Source organism: Bufo bufo, chromosome 9 (genome assembly GCF_905171765.1).
Source record: "Bufo bufo chromosome 9, aBufBuf1.1, whole genome shotgun sequence".
In the NCBI taxonomy this organism is placed as follows: Eukaryota; Metazoa; Chordata; class Amphibia; order Anura; family Bufonidae; genus Bufo; species Bufo bufo.
This window is the reverse complement of record NC_053397.1, coordinates 4,898,857-4,918,377: the sequence shown is the minus strand read 5'-3', so window position 1 is coordinate 4,918,377 and position 19,521 is coordinate 4,898,857. Positions and strand designations below refer to the sequence as shown.

Below are 19,521 nucleotides of genomic sequence, written 5' to 3'. Positions count from 1 at the left end.
TCAGTGCTGTTCATGCTCTGCTGCAGAGCAGAGGGCATCTGCGGAGCTGGGCGGTAGGCATTACCGTACAGGGGGAGCGCCCTGTGCTGTGGGCATTACCGTACAGCTAGAGCGCCCTGTGCTGTGGGCATTACCGTACAGCTAGAGCGCCCTGTGCTGTGGGCATTACCGTACAGCTAGAGCGCCCTGTGCTGTGGGCATTACCGTACAGCTAGAGCGCCCTGTGCTGTGGGCATTACCGTACAGCTAGAGCGCCCTGTGCTGTGGGCATTACCGTACAGCTGGAGCGCCCTGTGCTGTGGGCATTACCGTACAGCTGGAGCGCCCTGTGCTGTGGGCATTACCGTACAGCTGGAGCGCCCTGTGCTGTGGGCATTACCGTACAGCTAGAGCGCCCTGTGCTGTGGGCATTACCGTACAGCTAGAGCGCCCTGTGCTGTGGGCATTACCGTACAGGGGGACTGTTCTGTGCGGTGGGTATTACCGTACAGGTGGAGCGCTCTGTGTGCTGTGGGTATTACCGTACAGGTGGAGCGCTCTGTGTGCTGTGGGTATTACCGTACAGGTGGAGCGCCCTGTGCTGTGGGCATTACCGTACAGCTGGAGCGCCCTGTGCTGTGGGCATTACCGTACAGCTGGAGCGCCCTGTGCTGTGGGCATTACCAAACAGCTGGAGCGCCCTGTGCTGTGGGCATTACCGTACAGCTGGAGCGCCCTGTGCTGTGGGCATTACCGTACAGCTGGAGTGCCCTGTGCTGTGGGCATTACCGTACAGCTGGAGCGCCCTGTGCTGTGGGCATTACCGTACAGCTGGAGCGCCCTGTGCTGTGGGCATTACCGTACAGGGGGACTGTTCTGTGTGCGGTGGGTATTACCGTACAGGTGGAGCGCTCTGTGTGGGGTGAGTATTACCGTACAGGTGGAGCGCTCTGTGTGCGGTGAGTATTACCGTACAGGTGGAGCGCTCTGTGTGCGGTGAGTATTACCGTACAGGTGGAGCGCTCTGTGGGTGGTGAGTATTACCGTACAGGTGGAGCGCTCTGTGGGTGGTGAGTATTACCGTACAGGTGGAGCGCTCTGTGTGGGGTGAGTATTACCGTACAGGTGGAGCGCTCTGTGTGGGGTGAGTATTACCGTACAGGTGGAGCGCTCTGTGTGCTGTGGGTATTACCGTACAGGTGGAGCGCTCTGTGGGTGGTGAGTATTACCGTACAGGTGGAGCGCTCTGTGGGTGGTGAGTATTACCGTACAGGTGGAGCGCTCTGTGGGTGGTGAGTATTACCGTACAGGTGGAGCGCTCTGTGGGTGGTGAGTATTACCGTACAGGTGGAGCGCTCTGTGTGCTGTGGGTATTACCGTATAGGTGGAGCGCTCTGTGTGCTGTGGGTATTACCGTACAGGTGGAGCGCCCTGTGCTGTGGGCATTACCGTACAGCTGGAGCGCCCTGTGCTGTGGGCATTACCGTACAGCTGGAGCGCCCTGTGCTGTGGGCATTACCGTACAGCTGGAGCGCCCTGTGCTGTGGGCATTACCGTACAGCTGGAGCGCCCTGTGTGCGGTGAGTATTACCGTACAGGTGGAGCGCTCTGTGTGCTGTGGGTATTACCGTACAGGGGGACTGTTCTGTGTGCGGTGGGTATTACCGTACAGGTGGAGCGCTCTGTGGGTGGTGAGTATTACCGTACAGGTGGAGCGCTCTGTGTGCGGTGAGTATTACCGTACAGGTGGAGCGCTCTGTGTGCGGTGAGTATTACCGTACAGGTGGAGCGCTCTGTGTGGTGTATGGAGTTTGCAGGTCCTATACGCCTGGCCCCTGTATACTTCTATGTGGAGCAGCACGTTTCCGTAGATCGCCCTCCAGCAGAGCACTGTGTATTCAGAGATGTGTGGGCCCCTCCATCACTGGGCCCCGCAGTGGTCATTAGTTCCTGGGCAGGTGACGCAGACACGGCGGTAAGTCACAGTGACACCGACCCCAGACAGACGAGTCATGAACCTTCCTCAGGCGCTAATGGAGTTGGCGACGTCCGTGAACACCAGGCGGGTCGGTCTCTGCAGAGGGCACAGGCTGGTGAGCAGAACCTGGAAGACAAGGCAGATAAACCCGCCATCAGTGAGGAGGTCACTGCGCCCGCTCCCATGCACCATGCAGAGCGCTAAGGGGGCAGAGGAAAGAGCACGTGCATCCAGCGCTACTGGCGGCCCCACCATACGTCAGCGGGTTCTGCTGGGAGCGGTCTCTAGAACGGAGCTTATGTGAACAGAGCCTTACGGATCTCACACTGATCCCGACTTACAGCAGGTCATACGCTCCGCTCACATCCAGAGCTGCATTCACAACTTCCCTACCGATTTCCTGTCGGCTGTATTGTGGGAGAAGCGGGTGTTCCCTATAGATCCTGCTGTGGTCTAATAATAAAGCCGCATCTGTCACAACGCAGCGGAGGAGGAGGAGGGTGGCTGCAGCGGGCGGTATAATGGGCGATATCTACCAGCTGGGAGGAGATCAGCGGCGTCAGGGAGCGGTATGCCTTTAATTGAAACCAAACGATGAAGAAACGCCACTGATCAGAGCAACGTCAGGAGGGACTCCCATCATCCTTATACGGCCCTGCAGTCGCCCAGTACTTGTTGCTTGGATCATTTCTCTACCTGGTGGTGCTGAAATCCTCTGCGCTCCCTGCTGTGACTACGGCTGAGGAGGGCGAACCTGCACTGAGCTCATGTCCTGGCCTCTGCAGTAAATGACCACAGACAGCAGGGGGCGCTGCTACATAAAGGAAGCCTGAGCCAGAGGGACGCCACCAGCACTACAGAGCGGTATTATAACGAGGATCTGCGCCGCGCGCACACGCGCTCACCTTTCCCTGGGGCTGCAGATCTCGGTTCGGTTCCAGCAATTCTTGCTCCAAATCTTCCTGTTCCTCGGCCGGGTCAAAGTTGTACATGGGCATCAGCTGATGGCGGAGCTTCTCCAGCCTGGCACCAAGAAAGAGGGACAGGGGGTAAAGTGCGCCAAACAGAAAGAGGTGACGGGACGGCGAGGAGGGTGGACATCGGAGGAAGGGGGGGGGGGAGGGCACACAGGTGGCACAAGGGTGGTGGGGGCGGTCAGAGAAGTAAAGATTGTGCCCAGTCTGAAGTCACAGTGCACAAGGCAGACATGGCCAATCAATCCTACACCATAACCCAGACATAACCAATCAATCTCAGCTATCCCCCACACAACAGACATGGCCAATCAATCCTACACCATAACCCAGACATAACCAATCAATCTCAGCTATCCCCCACACAACAGACATGGCCAATCAATCCTACACCATAACCCAGACATAACCAATCAATCTCAGCTATCCCCACACAACAGACATGGCCAATCAATCCTACACCATAACCCAGACATAACCAATCAATCTCAGCTATCCCCACACAACAGACATGGCCAATCCCCTCCCCCAGCGGCCGCACTCGTCTCACTTCAGTAACCGGCGTTCATCATGCAGTTAATACAAGTCACTTCCTAATGTATTCCGATTCTCCATCTTGCCTCCTCTGTTGGATTCATTTTTCCATCCCATTATTCAGTATTCGTTTCCATGGTTACGACCAGTCGATCAGCGGTGGTCGTACTTCCACACCTCTCTGATGGAGAAGTGTAAAATGTGATGGAAAAATGAATCCAGCAAAAGAGGCAACATGGAGAATCGCCACACGTTAGGAAGAGCCCGGTATTAAAAGGGGTTTCTGAGAGGTTAATGCTGATGACCCAGTCTCAGGAGCCGTCATCAGTATCTGAGCGGTGGGGGTACGACACCCGGGACCCCCACAATCAGCTTCTCTCAGCTCACCGAGCACAGCGCCGTACATTGTATAGTGGTCGTGCCTGGTATTGCACTCAGCCATTCACTTCTATGGGGCGGCGCTGCTCCTGAGCCACGAAGGATGGGGGGCTACTGCTGATCGGCGGGGGTCCCAGGTATCGGACCTCCACAATCAGATACCGATAGGTCATCAGTTATAAAATCCCGGAAAACCCCTAGCTTCCTCTACATGATAAATGCCATTTGCTGAAGTGAGAGGACCCCTTTAACAGCAGACATACTGTAGATTACTGTCGGAGAGCCCCTTTAATTACAATCACACGCCCAGCCCCGCCCTGGAGAGAAGCCCCCGCGCTGCAGGACGCTCACCTCTTCTGCTTTCTGATGTACAGAACCTGGAGGCAGCGCAGCAGAGACAAGAAGAGACAGAGAAATGAGCAGAGACGAAAGAGAACACGGATCACATCTGATACTCCAGCTACCTCCAAAGCTGCATCAAAAAAATCCAACGCCTTAGGGCTTGCTCACACGACCGTCTGCTGCCCGTGCAGTGGATCCGTCCGTTACGCAAAAAGATGGAGCAAGTTTTATCTTTTTGCGGTGCAGAGACACAGAACAGAACCACTCCATACCGTTTCTGTGGGGTTCCGTACCGCATCTCCGGATTTGCGGACCCGCCGTATGCGGCCAGAGGGGCAACTGCCGTGTGAATGAGCCCTTATAGTGACAAATATAACCCTCAGCCGCGATCACACCGCCCCCCGCAGAACTGCATCTGAAACAAGCACAGAACAAGAGGACAGCTCTGGGAGCAACTGGAGTATAAGACAGCAAAAGAGAGATGACATTTCAAGCCTCGAAAAAATTGGTTCAAAAGTGAGAAATCTTCAGTAAAGGCAAAAAATGTGCAAGACGCAACATCACCAGGTTCCAAGTCACAGCCTCCAGTGTACATTACTTCTACTCCAGAGCTGCACTCACTATTCAGCTGGTGCAGTCACTGTGTACATACATTACTTATCCTGTACTGATCCTGAGTTACATCCTGTATTATACTCCAGAGCTGCACTCACTATTCTGCTGGTGCAGTCACTGTGTACATACATTACTTATCCTGTACTGATCCTGAGTTACATCCTGTATTATACTCCAGAGCTGCACTCACTATTCTGCTGGTGCAGTCACTGTGTACATACATTACTTATCCTGTACTGATCCTCAGTTACATCCTGTATTATACTCCAGAGCTGCACTCACTATTCTGCTGGTGCAGTCACTGTGTACATACATTACTTATCCTGTACTGATCCTGAGTTACATCCTGTATTAGACTCCAGAGCTGCACTCACTATTCTGCTGGTGCAGTCACTGTGTACATACATTACTTATCCTGTACTGATCCTGAGTTACATCCTGTATTATACTCCAGAGCTGCACTCACTATTCTGCTGGTGTAGTCACTGTGTACATACATTACTTATCCTGTACTGATCCTGAGTTACGTCATGTATTACACTCCAGAGCTGCACTCACTATTCTGCTGGTGCAGTCACTGTGTACATACATTACTTATCCTGTACTGATCCTGAGTTACATCCTGTATTATACTCCAGAGCTGCACTCACTATTCTGCTGGTGCAGTCACTGTGTACATACATTACTTATCCTGTACTGATCCTGAGTTACATCCTGTATTATACTCCAGAGCTGCGCTCACTATTCTGCTGCTGCAGTCACTGTGTACATACATTACTTATCCTGTACTAATCCTGAGTTACATCCTGCATTATACTCCAGAGCTGCACTCACTATTCTGCTGGTGCAGTCACTGTGTACATACACTACTTATCCTGTACTGATCCTGAGTTACATCCTGTATTATGCTCCAGAGCTGCACTCACTATTCTGTTGGTGCAGTCACTGTGTACATACATTACTTATCCTGTACTGATCCTGAGTTACATCCTGTATTACACTCCAGAGCTGCACTCACTATTCTGCTGGTGCAGTCACTGTGTACATACATTACTTATCCTGTACTGATCCTGAGTTACATCCTGTATCATACTCCAGAGCTGCACTCACTATTCTGCTGGTGCACGTAGCTGAATACAGCAGCTGTGGCTGGTCAGACGTCTATCATCGGCTAATGCAGAGAATTTTGCTCCAGAATTGTGGCGCAGTTTTTATGCGAAATGTTGCTTTTTAGGCTGCGCAGACTCTTACTAAGCCACACCCCTTTTCTGATAAGCCCCACCTCCACACTGGGTTAGGAGTGCACGGACGGTAATGTGGGGCAGGGTCTGTAAGTGTCAGCCCTGGACTGGCCCTTTAAGAAGCCTGTGTGCAGCCTGCAGCGGGCAGGGAGTCACCAGAGCCACATACCGCCACCTACCATTGCCACCGCCAGCCCAATGACAGTCACGATGCCCAGGGACAGGAGCCAGGTGCCCACAGTGGGGGTTCCGGCAGGAATGAGCCCCCTCGAGCCATTATAGGGGGGAGCAGTAGAGGGCGGCTCCACAGTGGCCCCCAGGTACGGCGGGGCCGGCAGGCTGCTATTACTGTTCATGGCGGCAAGGTCGTCACCGTGGGTCAGGAGGCATAGTCACCGAAAACCTGCAGGAGAAGACACAGCACGGGTCACATTAAAGGGCATGAGGAGCACACTCCAGTCACACCCAGAGCTGCAGTCACAATTCTGCTGCCCATCTCACAGCTGCCCCCCTGCTGGATCAGTGAAGTCACACCCAGAGCCTGGAGCCAAGACTACAACTCCCATAATGCACCAGAGCATGTGCTGTGCAGACCAAGGTCCTAAAGCCGGAGAACAAGCAACATGACAGGCTGCAGCTCTGGGTGTGACTGGAGTATAAGATTTACATCAATATAAGGATGACTGCAGCTCTGGATGTGACTGGAGTATAAGATTTACATCAATACAATGATGACTGCAGCTCTGGATGTGACTGGAGTATAAGACCGAATATTATGGGGCAGCCTCCGCCGTGTGCTGCAGAATGACTATACGAATACCTCATGTACTGCTGTGCTGGGACTTGTAGTTCCACACCTGCGCTCCGGAGGCTCCGCTGCTGTGGGCGGCCCAGCTAGGCCCGAGGCCGGCTCCCGTCTGTTTCCTCTTTTATTTGGGGCCCAGCTCTCCTCCAGTCATTGGACGCTCAGCCCCGCCCCCTGTCAGTCAGAACGCTCCTCTGATTGGTCACTAGACCTGCCTGCCATTCACGGAACAAAAGGGAAGGGACGTCACCTGACGTCTAGTCTAGTGATTGAATTCCGTCACTACGCATGCGCAAATCGCGGACGAAACCCAAACACTTTATAGCTGACATCTTTACTAAGGGAGTTTCCAAAGCTGGTGCGCAGTGAATTCTGGGAAGGACCAAACTGGTGTCGTCATTTCAGGACAGCTTCTTGAAAATGGCTCCTGGATTGAAGACGGAAACTTTGGTTTTCATAAGAACGCGTTTTGAAAGCAACAGTCATGAGTTCTCTAGGAACTAATGCGCTGGAGCTTCTTTTTCTGTAGGACACAGGAAGTTGCAGGTCCACGTGATTAAGAGCGTCGTTAACCCTTCAGGTGCCAGGTGAGATTAGTTTCCCGAGGCAGTTAGAGCTCAGCTCATCTGTGAGTGTGCTTTCCCGGGCACCACCCGCCCCCGTTATTTATAGCGCCCCCTGTGTTATGTTGTGGGGCTGTACAATCTACTAAGAGCCCCTGTAGACGCTGACAGCCATAGTCATCATGTAATTGTCAATGCTCAGCCTCTGGGTGGGGGTATATACCGTATACCTGCCTGGTGACAACCAGTATGGCGGCAGTACAGCTTCTGGGGGTATATACTGTATACCTGGCCTGGTGACAACCAGTATGGCGGCAGTACAGCTTCTGGGGGTATATACCGTATACCTGGCCGGGTGACAACCAGTATGGCAGCAGTACAGCTTCTGGGGGTATATACCGTATACCTGGCCTGGTGACAACCAGTATGGCGGCAGTACAGCTTCTGGGGGTATATACCGTATACCTGGCCGGGTGACAACCAGTATGGCGGCAGTACAGCTTCTGGGGGTATATACCGTATACCTGCCTGGTGACAACCAGTATGGCGGCAGTACAGCTTCTGGGGGTATATACCGTATACCTGGCCTGGTGACAACCAGTATGGCGACAGTACAGCTTCTGGGGGTATATACCGTATACCTGCCTGGTGACAACCAGTATGGCAGCAGTACAGCTTCTGGGGGTATATACCGTATACCTGGCCGGGTGACAACCAGTATGGCGGCAGTACAGCTTCTGGGGGTATATACCGTATACCTGGCCTGGTGACAACCAGTATGGCGACAGTACAGCTTCTGGGGGTATATACCGTATACCGGGCCGGGTGACAACGAGTATGGCGGCAGTACAGCTTCTGGGGGTGTATACCGGGCCGGGTGACAACCAGTATGGCAGCAGTACAGCTTTTGGGGGTGTATACCGGGCCGGGTGACAACCAGTATGGCGGCAGTACAGCTTCTGGGGGTATATACCGTATACCTGGCCGGGTGACAACCAGTATGGCGGCAGTACAGCTTCTGGGGGTATATACCGTATACCTGGCCGGGTGACAACCAGTATGGCGGCAGTACAACTTCTGGGGGTATATACTGTATACCTGGCCGGGTGACAACCATTATGGCGGCAGTACAGCTTCTGGGGGTATATACCGTATACCTGGCCGGGTGACAACCAGTATGGCGGCAGTACAGCTTCCGGGGGTATATACCGTATACCTGGCCGGGTGACAACCAGTATGGCGGCAGTACAGCTTCTGGCGGTATATACTGGGCTGGGTGACAACCAGTATGGCGGCAGTAAAGCTTCTGGGGGTATATACCGTATACCTGGCCGGGTGAAAACCAGTATGGCTGCAGTACAGCTTCTGGCGGTATATACTGGGCTGGGTGACAACCAGTATGGCGGCAGTACAGCTTCTGGCGGTATATACTGGGCTGGGTGACAACCAGTATGGCGGCAGTAAAGCTTCTGGGGGTATATACCGTATACCTGGCCGGGTGAAAACCAGTATAGCGGCAGTACAGCTTCTGGGGGTATATACCGTATACCTGGCCGGGTGACAACCAGTATGGCGGCAGTACAGCTTCTGGGGGTATATATCGTATACCTGGCCGGGTGACAACCAGTATGGCAGCAGTACAGCTTCTGGCGGTATATACTGGGCCGGGTGACAACCAGTATGGCGGCAGTACAGCTTCTGGGGGTATATACCGTATACCTGGCCGGGTGACAACCAGTATGGCTGCAGTACAGCTTCTGGGGGTATATACTGTATACCTGCCCGGGTGACAACCAGTATGGCGGCAGTACAGCTTCTGGGGGTATATACTGTATACTGAGCTGGGTGACAACCAGTATGGCGGCAGAACAGCTTCTGGGGGTATATACCATATACCGGGCCGGGTGACAACCAGTATGGCGGCAGTACAGCTTCTGGGGGTATATACTGTATACCTGGCCGGGTGACAACCAGTATGGCGGCAGTACAGCTTCTGGGGGTATATACCGTATACCTGGCCGGGTGACAACCAGTATGGCGGCAGTACAGCTTCTGGCGGTATATACCGTATACCTGGCCGGGTGCTGAGCAGGACACTGGGAAAGCGTTATAGGGCCATATGCGGACAGTGCGGTTGTGCCGCAGTTTTACCGTGACTGCAGATAACACAGGCGAGACGTATTTACTGTAAAGCCGTGTGGGGTTTTGGTCCACGCTTCTTGGCTGTGGAGCAGAAAACGCATCACAACCAACCGCAGCCCCTGACTGTACACCTCAGCCTGTGTTGCTGCATAAATAATCCCGCCATACCGTGCTGAGTAACAGGCCCACATTCCTAGTAACGGTGTTTAGGGTACTTGTGTTGTGAAGATCCGACGGGCAGTTCTGCAGTACTACCTGCCGTATCCGGAAATCTGTGTGCAAACGGATAGCATTGCGGATCCGTCTAACAAATGCATTGAAACATTCCGGCACGTGTTCCGGAATTTTGGCCGGAGATAAAACCGTAGCACGCTGCGGTCTTATCTCCGTCCTGAACAGTCACAAGACTGAACTGAAGACGTCCTGATGCTTCCTGAACGGATCGCTCTCCATTCTGGCTGCCTGGGGATGAAACGGAGGCACAGACTTCTGGGTGCGACCTGGAGGAGTCTGACACCCGCCCGATGTTCCTGGAACTGCTGTTGTCAGTGCAGCTTCTCATCCTCCTAATGTCAGGGATTGTTATGTGAGCGACTTCCTCTGCCGTCCTCCACATTCGTGCCCGGGTCACCACTACTGACGCCCAGATTTCCACTCGCCCTGCTCCTCCCCTTCTCTTTCTATATAAGTGTCAGTCTTTACTGTGTTCTGAAATTCTGTTCATGAATCAGGCCAATCATGTGTTTTCTGGGGATATAACAGGGGCAAAGACAGACCCCTGAAGGTGACTACCCCAGGGGCGGAGGGTCTTTGTTAGAGGACAGGTTGTCAGCGGCGGCCATGTGCACATCCTGATCTTCCTTCTCCCTGCAGGTCATGCATCTCCCACTGCGGCGGCTTCTTACCACAGTCACCCATAGGCCGGTGCCGTGCCGGAAGATGGGAGCAACCGGGGTGACGCCAGGCAAGCTGGCATCGTACTGGGGGAACGTCTTCCACGAGCACAGGATCCCCGAACCACACGACTCCAGCCGCATACTGGTGGCTCATGCCCTGGGGGCAAAGACTGTGAGTGCAGCAGGAGGCGGAGCCTGGAGGGAAGGAGGTGGGGCATAGAGGGAAGGAGGTGGAGCCTGGAGTGCCGAAAGGAGGGCAGGAGGCGGGACATAGAGCAGAAAGTAGGTAGAGGCAAGAGGTGGGGCATAGAGGGAAGGAGGTGGAGCCTGAAGTGCAGAAAGTAGGGCAGGAGGCGGGACATGATAGAGCAGAAAATAGGTGGAGCCTGAAGGGCAGAAGGCAGAGCATAGAGGGTAGAAAGGCGGGCAGGAGGTGGAGCCTGGAGGGCAAAAGGCGGAGCTTAGAGTGCAGAAAGGCGGGCAGGAGGTGGAGGCGGGACATAGAGCAAAAAGTAGGTGGACCCTGAGAGGGCAGAAAACAGAGTATAGAGGGCAGGGGGTGGGACATAGAGGGTAGAAAGGCGGGCACGAGGTGGAGCCTGGAGGGCAGGAGGCAGGGCAGAAAGGTAAGCAGGAGGTGGAGCCTGGAGGGCAAGAGGCGGAGCTTAGAGTGCAGAAAGGCGACCAGGAGGTGGGGCCTGGAGGGCAGGAGGCAGAGCAGAAACGTGGAGCCTGGAGAGAAGGAGGCGGAGCCAAGAGTGCAGTCAGGAGGTGGAGCCTAGAGTGCAGAATTGAGGGCAGGAGGTGGAGCCTAGAGTGCAGAATGGAGGGTAGAAGGTGGAGCCTAGAGTGTAGAAAGGAGGGCAGGAGGTGGAGCCTGGAGTGCAGAAAGGAGGGCAGGAGGTGGAGCCTGAAGGGCAGGTGGTGGAGCCTAGAGTGCAGAAAGGAGAGCAGGAGGTGGAGCCTGGAGGGCAGGAGGCAGGGCATAGAGGGCAGAAAAGCATGTAGGAGGAGGGGCAGAAAGGCGGTCTCCTCTGTTAGCGAGCAGGAGATTGTAGTGAAGGAACGCTTCCTCCCGACGGTCGCCGGCAGAATCGGGCTGATACCTCTGTGGTACCGGAGCGGAGGGCTCGTCTGCACCCCGCACATCAGTGCGCTATGGACGCCTATCTCCTTGTCGCCGCTGGTTTGGTCAGTTTTGTGGCGGTAAACGGGCTCCATGTTTGCTCTTCTCTGCAGCTCCACAGTGTCGGGTCCCGCGCCGCCCAATCGCCCCTGTCTGCCGATCAGCTGCTGCTCGTACAGAACATGGCCCAAGAACGTCTGAAGAGGTGAGCGGCCGACTGGACCCCCCAGTGCTCTGGTCTTCTGCTCCAGTCACATCCAGAGCTGCACTCACAATCCTCTTGCATTCGGGCAGAACCCCAGAATCCGTGTTTGTGTTTTTCCTCCCCTTCAGGGTTCCGGTCCAGTACATTATCGGGGAGTGGGACTTCTTAGACATGACGTTAGAAATGAGACCCCCGGTGCTTATCCCGCGGCCTGAGACGGAGGTAAGAGAGCGTTACGTCCGCCATTACGGCTGCGATTAGTGACGGCGGCTTTAGCTGCATTATCTATTGGAGACAGATCCCCTCAGAGCCGCATTAGAGACTCGGCTTCTCTTCACCTCCCTATATAGAAAGACATGAAATAATGGCGCGGTGTTACACAGGCGGGAAGTGCAGTATATATATATATATACAGGGGAGCAGATCCTGCACTTGTGGCCCGTTGCTGATGGCGATCCCCAGCAAAAATGCATACAGTGGAGGATGCCCGCAGCGGACCACAAGTACCACAACAGACATCCTACACAAGATGGCAATTATGTGGATGTGATAATCAATATAACAATGTAATAATATTCAGACGGACAGGCGCACTCTGCGGACTCACGGTGGAGGACACGTCTGAGCCCGAGCACTGCGCCAAGGCTTCTCAAGTAACTCGGGTCCTAGGATATGTCTGTGGGGCCAGGGCTGCGTGAAAAACAACGCTCATGTACGCAGACACATTGAAATGAATGGGTCCTGATTCAGTGCAGGCGCAATGTGTTCACGCACCCGCACAGAAAACTCGTGTGAAAGGGGCCATAGACTGTGGAGGAGACTCAGGAGAGGGAGGGGCTTCAGTGAGAGAGTGGTGCCTCAATAAGTGGGAGGAGCTTCAATGGGAGGGTGGAGCCTCAGTGTGATAATGGAACTTTGATAAAAGGGAGCCACAACAAGAAGGTGGAGCTTCGAGAGGGAGGAGCTTCAATGAGAGAGCAGTGCCTTGATAGGCTGGAGGAGCTTCAATAAAAGGTTGGGACCTCAATAAGAGGGTGGGGCTTAATTGAGAAGGAGGAGCTTCAGTGGAGCCTTAATAGGAAGGAGGAGCTGTAATAAAAGTGTGGAGCCACCACAAGATGGGGCCTTAAAGGGGTTGTCCAGTTTTTCACTAAGTGATGGCCTATTCTCAAGATCTCTGCTGGACAACCCCTTATGGGGAGGAGTCTGTTGGGGATTTCCGATCCCGCAGTTTGACCCTGGGTCACTGCTCTGCTTGTTGTGTCTGTGACGCAGGAGCTCGTGGGTCTGGTGGTGGCGGACTGTGAGGAGCTGCGCCATTCTACCGACGCCTCCATTCTGGAGGTCGGCTGTGGATCAGGAGCTGTGTCTTTGGCGTTACTCCGGAGGATCCCGCAGGTAATGACGCTTCCTATAGGGGTTTTCTCTGGGTTTTTGGGGTCTGGGCCCCCCTCATCTTGTCTGTTCTATAGGTGCACGTGATCGCCATAGATAAATCCGAAGCGGCGGTGAGTCTGACCCGGGATAACGCGGAGAGGTGAGTCCCTGAGATAGCGGGAGGCCGGGAAGCGGCGCGCCAGTCCTGACTCTACTCCTCCTTCCTCCAGGCTCGGCCTGCAGCACAGAATACACGTTCTCCAGCACGACCTACTGACCGGTGAGACGGGGCCCCCCGCAGGGCATTGTGGGGGCCACGGACAGCCTTCCTGATGGTGCACATATCAGGGGGTCACTCCCACTTCATGATGGAGTGATCTGCACAGTGCGGCCCCTCAGCATGCTGGGAGTTGTAGTTTCACAGGTTCCAGTCGATTATAGTAATAGTGCAGCCATATTGTCAGGCATTGTATGTGACCGCCTCTCTCACAATGCAGACCCCGTGGAGCGACTCCAGGACCTGGGACCGGTCTCTGCGGTGGTCAGTAACCCCCCCTATATATTCACAGAGGATATGCCTCGGCTGGAACCAGAGGTCCTCAGGTAGGTGCTCCTTGGACGTCTCCTTTCTCTAGGGGTGCAGGGCATCTGTGTAATATGGCGCCGTACATCCCTAGATATGAAGATCACTCAGCGTTAGACGGGGGTCTCGATGGGATGGACGTGATGAAGGGGATCCTGAACCTTGCACCACTTCTGCTGAAGGCCCGAGGGTAAGTGACCTTATATTGACCCCCGGGGCTGATAGGGGGGATTCAGGATCTCCATTATTTTCTGCTGATTTAATTTCCAGGGACGTCTTTCTGGAGGGGGATCCTCGGCATCCTGAAATGGTGAAAAAATGGCTGGAAGACCACCCCGAGGGGCGACTGCAGCTCCTGCAGATTGTGAAGGATTTCTGCGGCAAGTAGGTGCCTGGGAGCAAGGTATTCTGGGGGTCATTCACCAAACTGGGTGGAGCAGATAGATCAGCGCGTCAGGCGGTTGACCCCATATTGTGCCATGCTTGGCTTAAAAACCAAAAACCCCCCAGACGCGCTTTTCAGCGTTCGAGGGGGATCTGAATATGGCAGCTTTGGTATTACCCCACATCTCCCGCACAGAATTCCCTCCAGGTTGTATTAACCCCTTCTGCCCATCCTTGACTCTGCTTGGGCCAGAAGAGCGTCCCCCCACTGTGTGCGGAAAGGCCGGAATCGGAGTCATATAAAGGCTTCTGCAGAGCATTAGATATTAGGGGCCAGAAGCCTAAAAGGATGGACTCTCACCTATCCCCCATCGCTGCCGCTGCTTTACTCTCCCTGCCCCGGCTTGGTATGCCAGTAGTGCCAGGGATTGGTGGAGCGGGCCCTTACTGGCACTTGGGGTGTGTCGAGCCGCGGCGAGGGAGAGTTTCCGGTCACGTATTCCCATCTGGGACATTGATGGCATATTGCTAGGATCTGGCATCCATGTCAGGTAGGTGCAGCTCCCAATTCTGGGACCCCTAGAGTGAAGGCGAGCCCACCACACGTGCACAGCGCGCTCTCCATCATCACTGCGGGAGCTGAGCGAGCGCGGTCACCCCTCTATTCGCTGATGGAGAACTTCGGAACCCCAATAGCTGTGAACGGAGGGTGGTCTCGCATGCGCAGCTGCTATCTGTTCACTTCAGGGGTTCTGGAGATAGGAGCGGGTCAGAGACGTGGGACCCGAACCCATATGATGATGGCCTATGGTAGTGACGTGTCACCAGTGTCCCAGACGGGACGCCCCTCTGAGCCCCCGACACTGAGCTCTATTGCACTGGAGAAAAAAAATAGGTAAAAAGTCATTTAAAAAACACACATTTTTCCTTTACGTCCTATAAAAGCAATCATCAGACAATACCGCCACGTCGCCACGTTATTTCTCCTGCAGTGTGCACACTGTATGAATACACTGCAGGATCTGCGACGAGCTCCCTGCTTTTTTCTATCCCCACCACAAAAAAAGTTATAAAAGTTTTTCAATACCTTATCTGTACCCCAAAATGGTGTCCCTTACAATACAAGCCTCGTACGGCTGCACTGCGATAAAAGGTTCCGACCGCTGCAGCACGGGGGAGGGGGGGGAACAGGACGCTTGCATCTTTCCGTAAGTCCATCCAATCCTGGCTGACCACGAAAAGCCAAGGGGGGGCAACCCCTTTAAGTGATGCGCCATTTGTATTAACTGGAGACAAACATTTTTATATATTTTTTTTTTTGGGAGGATTTAAAGGGGTCCTCCAGTCTGTTGGGTTCCTGATGACGGGGGAGAAGTTGCACAGAGGGCCTGTTATCGCCCCGCGGCTCCAGTGTCTGACGTCTGCGTCTCCCATCCTCAGGCCTCGCTTTATCCATCTTCGGAGCGGCAGAGACGCAGCAAACGCCACGACAAGTCACATGACTACCTCCGTATCTCCGCTCCATGCTCCCGTTCACTGAGGACACAGGTGCATCATGGGAAGAGATGTGAAGTGATGTCTGACCCATAGATAGAAGAGGCCTCCGGTGAACCCCAGTGTCCCCCCTCCCAGGACCCCTCCCCACAGGACTCTCCATCTATCATATCTGGTCCTCTGTCTCACAAGTCCATGCACTGGAGATCTGTGGCTGTTTATGAATAGAATGCCAGAAGGAAGGTAAAGACTGACACACAGGGAGGACAGTGTGTGGGGGAGGGGCGGTGATTTAAAGGGGTTCTGCAGTTTTTTTAAACTGATGATCTATCCTCTGGATAAATCATCAGCATCTGATCGACGGGGATCCAACACCCGGGACCCCTGCCGATCAGCTGTTTGAGAAGGCAGGAGCGCCGCGTCCTTCTCGCTGTTTACTGCTTAGCCCCGCCCAGGCCATTGATACTAGTCGTGACGTCACTGAGTCTGCGGTAAACAGCGAGAAGGACGCGGCGCTCCTGCCTTCTCAAACAGCTGGTCGGCGGGGGTCCTGGGTGTCGGACCCCCGCCCATCAGATGCTGATGATCTATCCAGAGGATAGATCATCAGTTTAAACAAAGTGCAGAACCCCTTTAAATAAAATGTAGAATCGGATAATGGTGGAATAAACTGCTTTTTGAGAAAAGACGACCCGGGGATTAAAGTTTCTGGGTTTTATTAACAAGAAATCAACCTGCAGCACCTAGCCCCAATCAGAATAGTGGGCGGGGCTGTGACAACCTCTCAGACAGGACATACAGGCAGGTTGTCAGCAGTAATAGATGTTCCTGTAGTATAAGGTGTGAGGATCACATGTCATTATATCAGTGATGTCATCAGCAGGGGGCGGGGCTGTGACTACCTCTCAGACAGGATATACAGGCAGGTTGTCAGCAGTAATAGATGTTCCTGTAGTATAAGGGGTGAGGATCTCATGTCTGATCACATGTCATTATATCAGTGATGTCATCAGCAGGGGGCGGGGCTGTGACAACCTCTCGGACAGGATATACAGGCAGGTTGTCAGCAGTAATAGAGGTTCCTGTAGTATAAGGTGTGTGATCTCATGTCTGATCACATGTCATTATATCAGTGATGTCATCAGCAGGGGGCGGGGCTGTGACTACCTCTCAGACAGGATATACAGGCAGGTTGTCAGCAGTAATAGATGTTCCTGTAGTATAAGGGGTGTGATCTCATGTCTGATCACATGTCAGTATATCAGTGATGTCATCAGCAGGGGGCGGGGCTGTGACAACCTCTCAGACAGGATATACAGGCAGGTTGTCAGCAGTAATAGATGTTCCTGTAGTATAAGGTGTGTGATCTCATGTCTGATCACATGTCATTATATCAGTGATGTCATCAGCAGGGGGCGGGGCTGTGACTACCTCTCAGACAGGATATACAGGCAGGTTGTCAGCAGTAATAGAGGTTCCTGTAGTATAAGGTGTGTGATCTCATGTCTGATCACATGTCATTATATCAGTGATGTCATCAGCAGGGGGCGGGGCTGTGACTACCTCTCAGACAGGATATACAGGCAGGTTGTCAGCAGTAATAGATGTTCCTGTAGTATAAGGTGTGTGATCACATGTCATTATATCAGTGATGTCATCAGCAGGGGGCGGGGCTGTGACAACCTCTCAGACAGGATATACAGGCAGGTTGTCAGCAGTAATAGATGTTCCTGTAGTATAAGGGGTGTGATCTCATGTCTGATCACGTCAGTATATCAGTGATGTCATCAGCAGGGGGCGGGGCTGTGACAACCTCTCAGACAGGATATACAGGCAGGTTGTCAGCAGTAACAGATGTTCCTGTTCTGAATCAGAAGGTCGCACGAAGGAGAAACCACTGTTATAATGGGGGGATATGGATTCTGGTGGAGTAGTCTTTATTACCAGTACCTGCAGACTTGTAGGCCCCTCCCCCGCAGCAGCCGCCTGTAGTCCTCCCCTCCATATCCATCATCCTTTCCGTCCCTCCTTCATCCATTGTCATTTCCTAGAAGCCGGGGAGACGCGGTGCCTCCAGTTCTGGAGATCTTTCCAGGAATCTGGCAATGAGTGATGAGGGAGGAAGTTGTCAGACGCTCCCTAATCCTCCATCCCACTCCTGGTATTGTATGCAGGGGTGCGTCCTGTATGACACTGTGGATTGTCAGCTCTGTGGACGAGGTTCTGTTGCATGTGATTGACCTGAACCTCCACCGCACGTGTAGATGGGAGGACAGGAATCTCCGTGTCCACCAGCGACTTCGCTGCGATAATCTCCGCAATACCCGCGCTGAATCACTTGCTTCCATTTGCCGATTATTGTTGCCAGTTCCTCATTCTGTCAGGATCTCAGCTTGCTGTCACTGGATGGAAACATCATTTTTCACAGAGCATTTTCTACACTGGATACAACTGTAACAAACACTCAGCTTTGAGAAGTATTAGATCAGGACAGGGTTTCAGCCTCCTATTCAGTGACAACAAACAGAGATCTTGGTGAAGATTTCACACACAAAGTGTTGCAGAATTTATAAAGCTCTATTTACCTCGGACTACTTCAGTCTACTGCAGCCAGTCATTGAGCGCTGCGGTCTTGTGCCGTGCCCCACTGAGGGCCGTGATTGGCTGCAGCAGTCACATGACCCCTTTAATCTGGTTCTGATAGTTCAGAAAGTCCGATTGTCTGCTCCTGGTGCATGTCACTGATAAACGGCCACATGTTGGACAAAGCCCCTCCATTCTTGGGAGCAGTGGGGTCCCCCCGTTCTCCCCCTTATCTCAGTGCAGTGAGACATCCCACCATGGGATGACCCGGCATGTTGACCCCTGCCGCTATATTGCCCCCTTGGGGGCGCTGTGTCACGGTGTGCCCTCACTATGTGCCTAAGGGGTGACTGTTCTGGGCCTTATTGGCAGGTGAAGGGTTAAGCTGATTGTGTTCACACTGATACATTGTATCCCTGTGTAGATACTCTACAGATTGTCATCTGTTTTTAGTCACCACCATCCTCCGCCCGCTGACAGAACGCAGGGCTTTGGAGGCATTGTGTCAGTTCCCAGGAAAACATGAGGGATTTTCCGTGCCTCCGTCTTCCCTGGAAGAGGCACCTGCAGGCGCTGTGATTGGCTGCGCTGCCCTTACAGGCCCCGCCCTCGGCTTTATCAAGATTTCTTAGAAAGGACCTAGTTCCAGAGAAATGAAGGCGGAGGAGGAGGAGGGTGGTAGTCACCGCTCAGGCGCATTATAACATCACGCCTGCATTTAATACGTTTTTCTGTGGAACACATTTCCTGGCGTTCAGGGCCACGGTGGGACAAATAACAAGCCCCAATCATCTGTACCGCAGCACCCCTGCAGAGTAATGTCCCCAGTCTGTTATCAGCCATTTCAGGCCGGGGAGAGGACGACTGTAGGACAGGAGAATACAGTCTATTGCTCCCTGTTATCAGCCATTTCAGGGGAGAGGATGACTGTAGGACAGGATAATACAATCTATTACCCCATGTTATCAGCCATTTCAGGGGAGAGGATGACTGTAGGACAGGAGAATACAGTCTATTGCCCCCTGTTATCAGCCATTTCAGAGTAGAGGATGACTGTAGGACAGGAGAATACAATCTATTGCTCCCTGTTATCAGCCATTTCAGGGGAGAGGATGACTGTAGGACAGGAGAATACAGTCTATTGCCCCCTGTTATCAGACATTTCAGGGGAGAGGATGACTGTAGGACAGGAGAATACAATCTATTGCTCCCTGTTATCTGCCATTTCAGGGGAGAGGATGACTGTAGGACAGGAGAATACAGTCTATTGCCCCCTGTTATCAGCCATTTCAGGGGAGAGGATGACTGTAGGACAGGATAAT

General features: G+C 53.4%; 3 protein-coding genes and 1 long non-coding RNA gene across 4 annotated transcripts; 2 read left to right on the top strand and 2 right to left on the bottom strand.

The window, feature by feature from the left end:
* Positions 1-1,638: 1,638 nt before the first annotated feature.
* Positions 1,639-7,017, bottom strand: C9H3orf18 (chromosome 9 C3orf18 homolog). Its single transcript, XM_040406758.1, has 5 exons — positions 6,898-7,017; positions 6,221-6,451; positions 4,195-4,220; positions 2,863-2,980; positions 1,639-2,083 (listed from the first exon to the last, which is right to left on the bottom strand). Exons 2-5 carry the CDS (start codon positions 6,395-6,397, stop codon positions 2,003-2,005), a joined length of 402 nt encoding a protein of 133 aa, XP_040262692.1. The 5' UTR covers positions 6,398-6,451; positions 6,898-7,017; the 3' UTR covers positions 1,639-2,002.
* Positions 6,421-9,301, bottom strand: LOC120979326. Its single transcript, XM_040408034.1, has 3 exons — positions 8,390-9,301; positions 8,051-8,167; positions 6,421-6,444 (listed from the first exon to the last, which is right to left on the bottom strand). Exons 1-3 carry the CDS (start codon positions 9,299-9,301, stop codon positions 6,421-6,423), a joined length of 1,053 nt encoding a protein of 350 aa, XP_040263968.1.
* HEMK1 (HemK methyltransferase family member 1) lies at positions 7,201-16,003 on the top strand. The gene is made up of 11 exons (XM_040406757.1): positions 7,201-7,433; positions 10,425-10,619; positions 11,687-11,778; positions 11,907-12,000; positions 13,054-13,176; positions 13,251-13,315; positions 13,386-13,435; positions 13,653-13,758; positions 13,833-13,928; positions 14,009-14,122; positions 15,563-16,003. The coding sequence occupies exons 2-11, from the start codon at positions 10,428-10,430 to the stop codon at positions 15,660-15,662; spliced, it is 1,032 nt and encodes a 343-aa protein (XP_040262691.1). The 5' UTR covers positions 7,201-7,433; positions 10,425-10,427; the 3' UTR covers positions 15,663-16,003.
* Positions 10,776-11,334, top strand: LOC120978551. Its single transcript, XR_005774115.1, has 2 exons — positions 10,776-10,934; positions 11,160-11,334. It is a non-coding gene; the product is annotated as an uncharacterized LOC120978551 (long non-coding RNA).
* Positions 16,004-19,521: the final 3,518 nt, after the last annotated feature.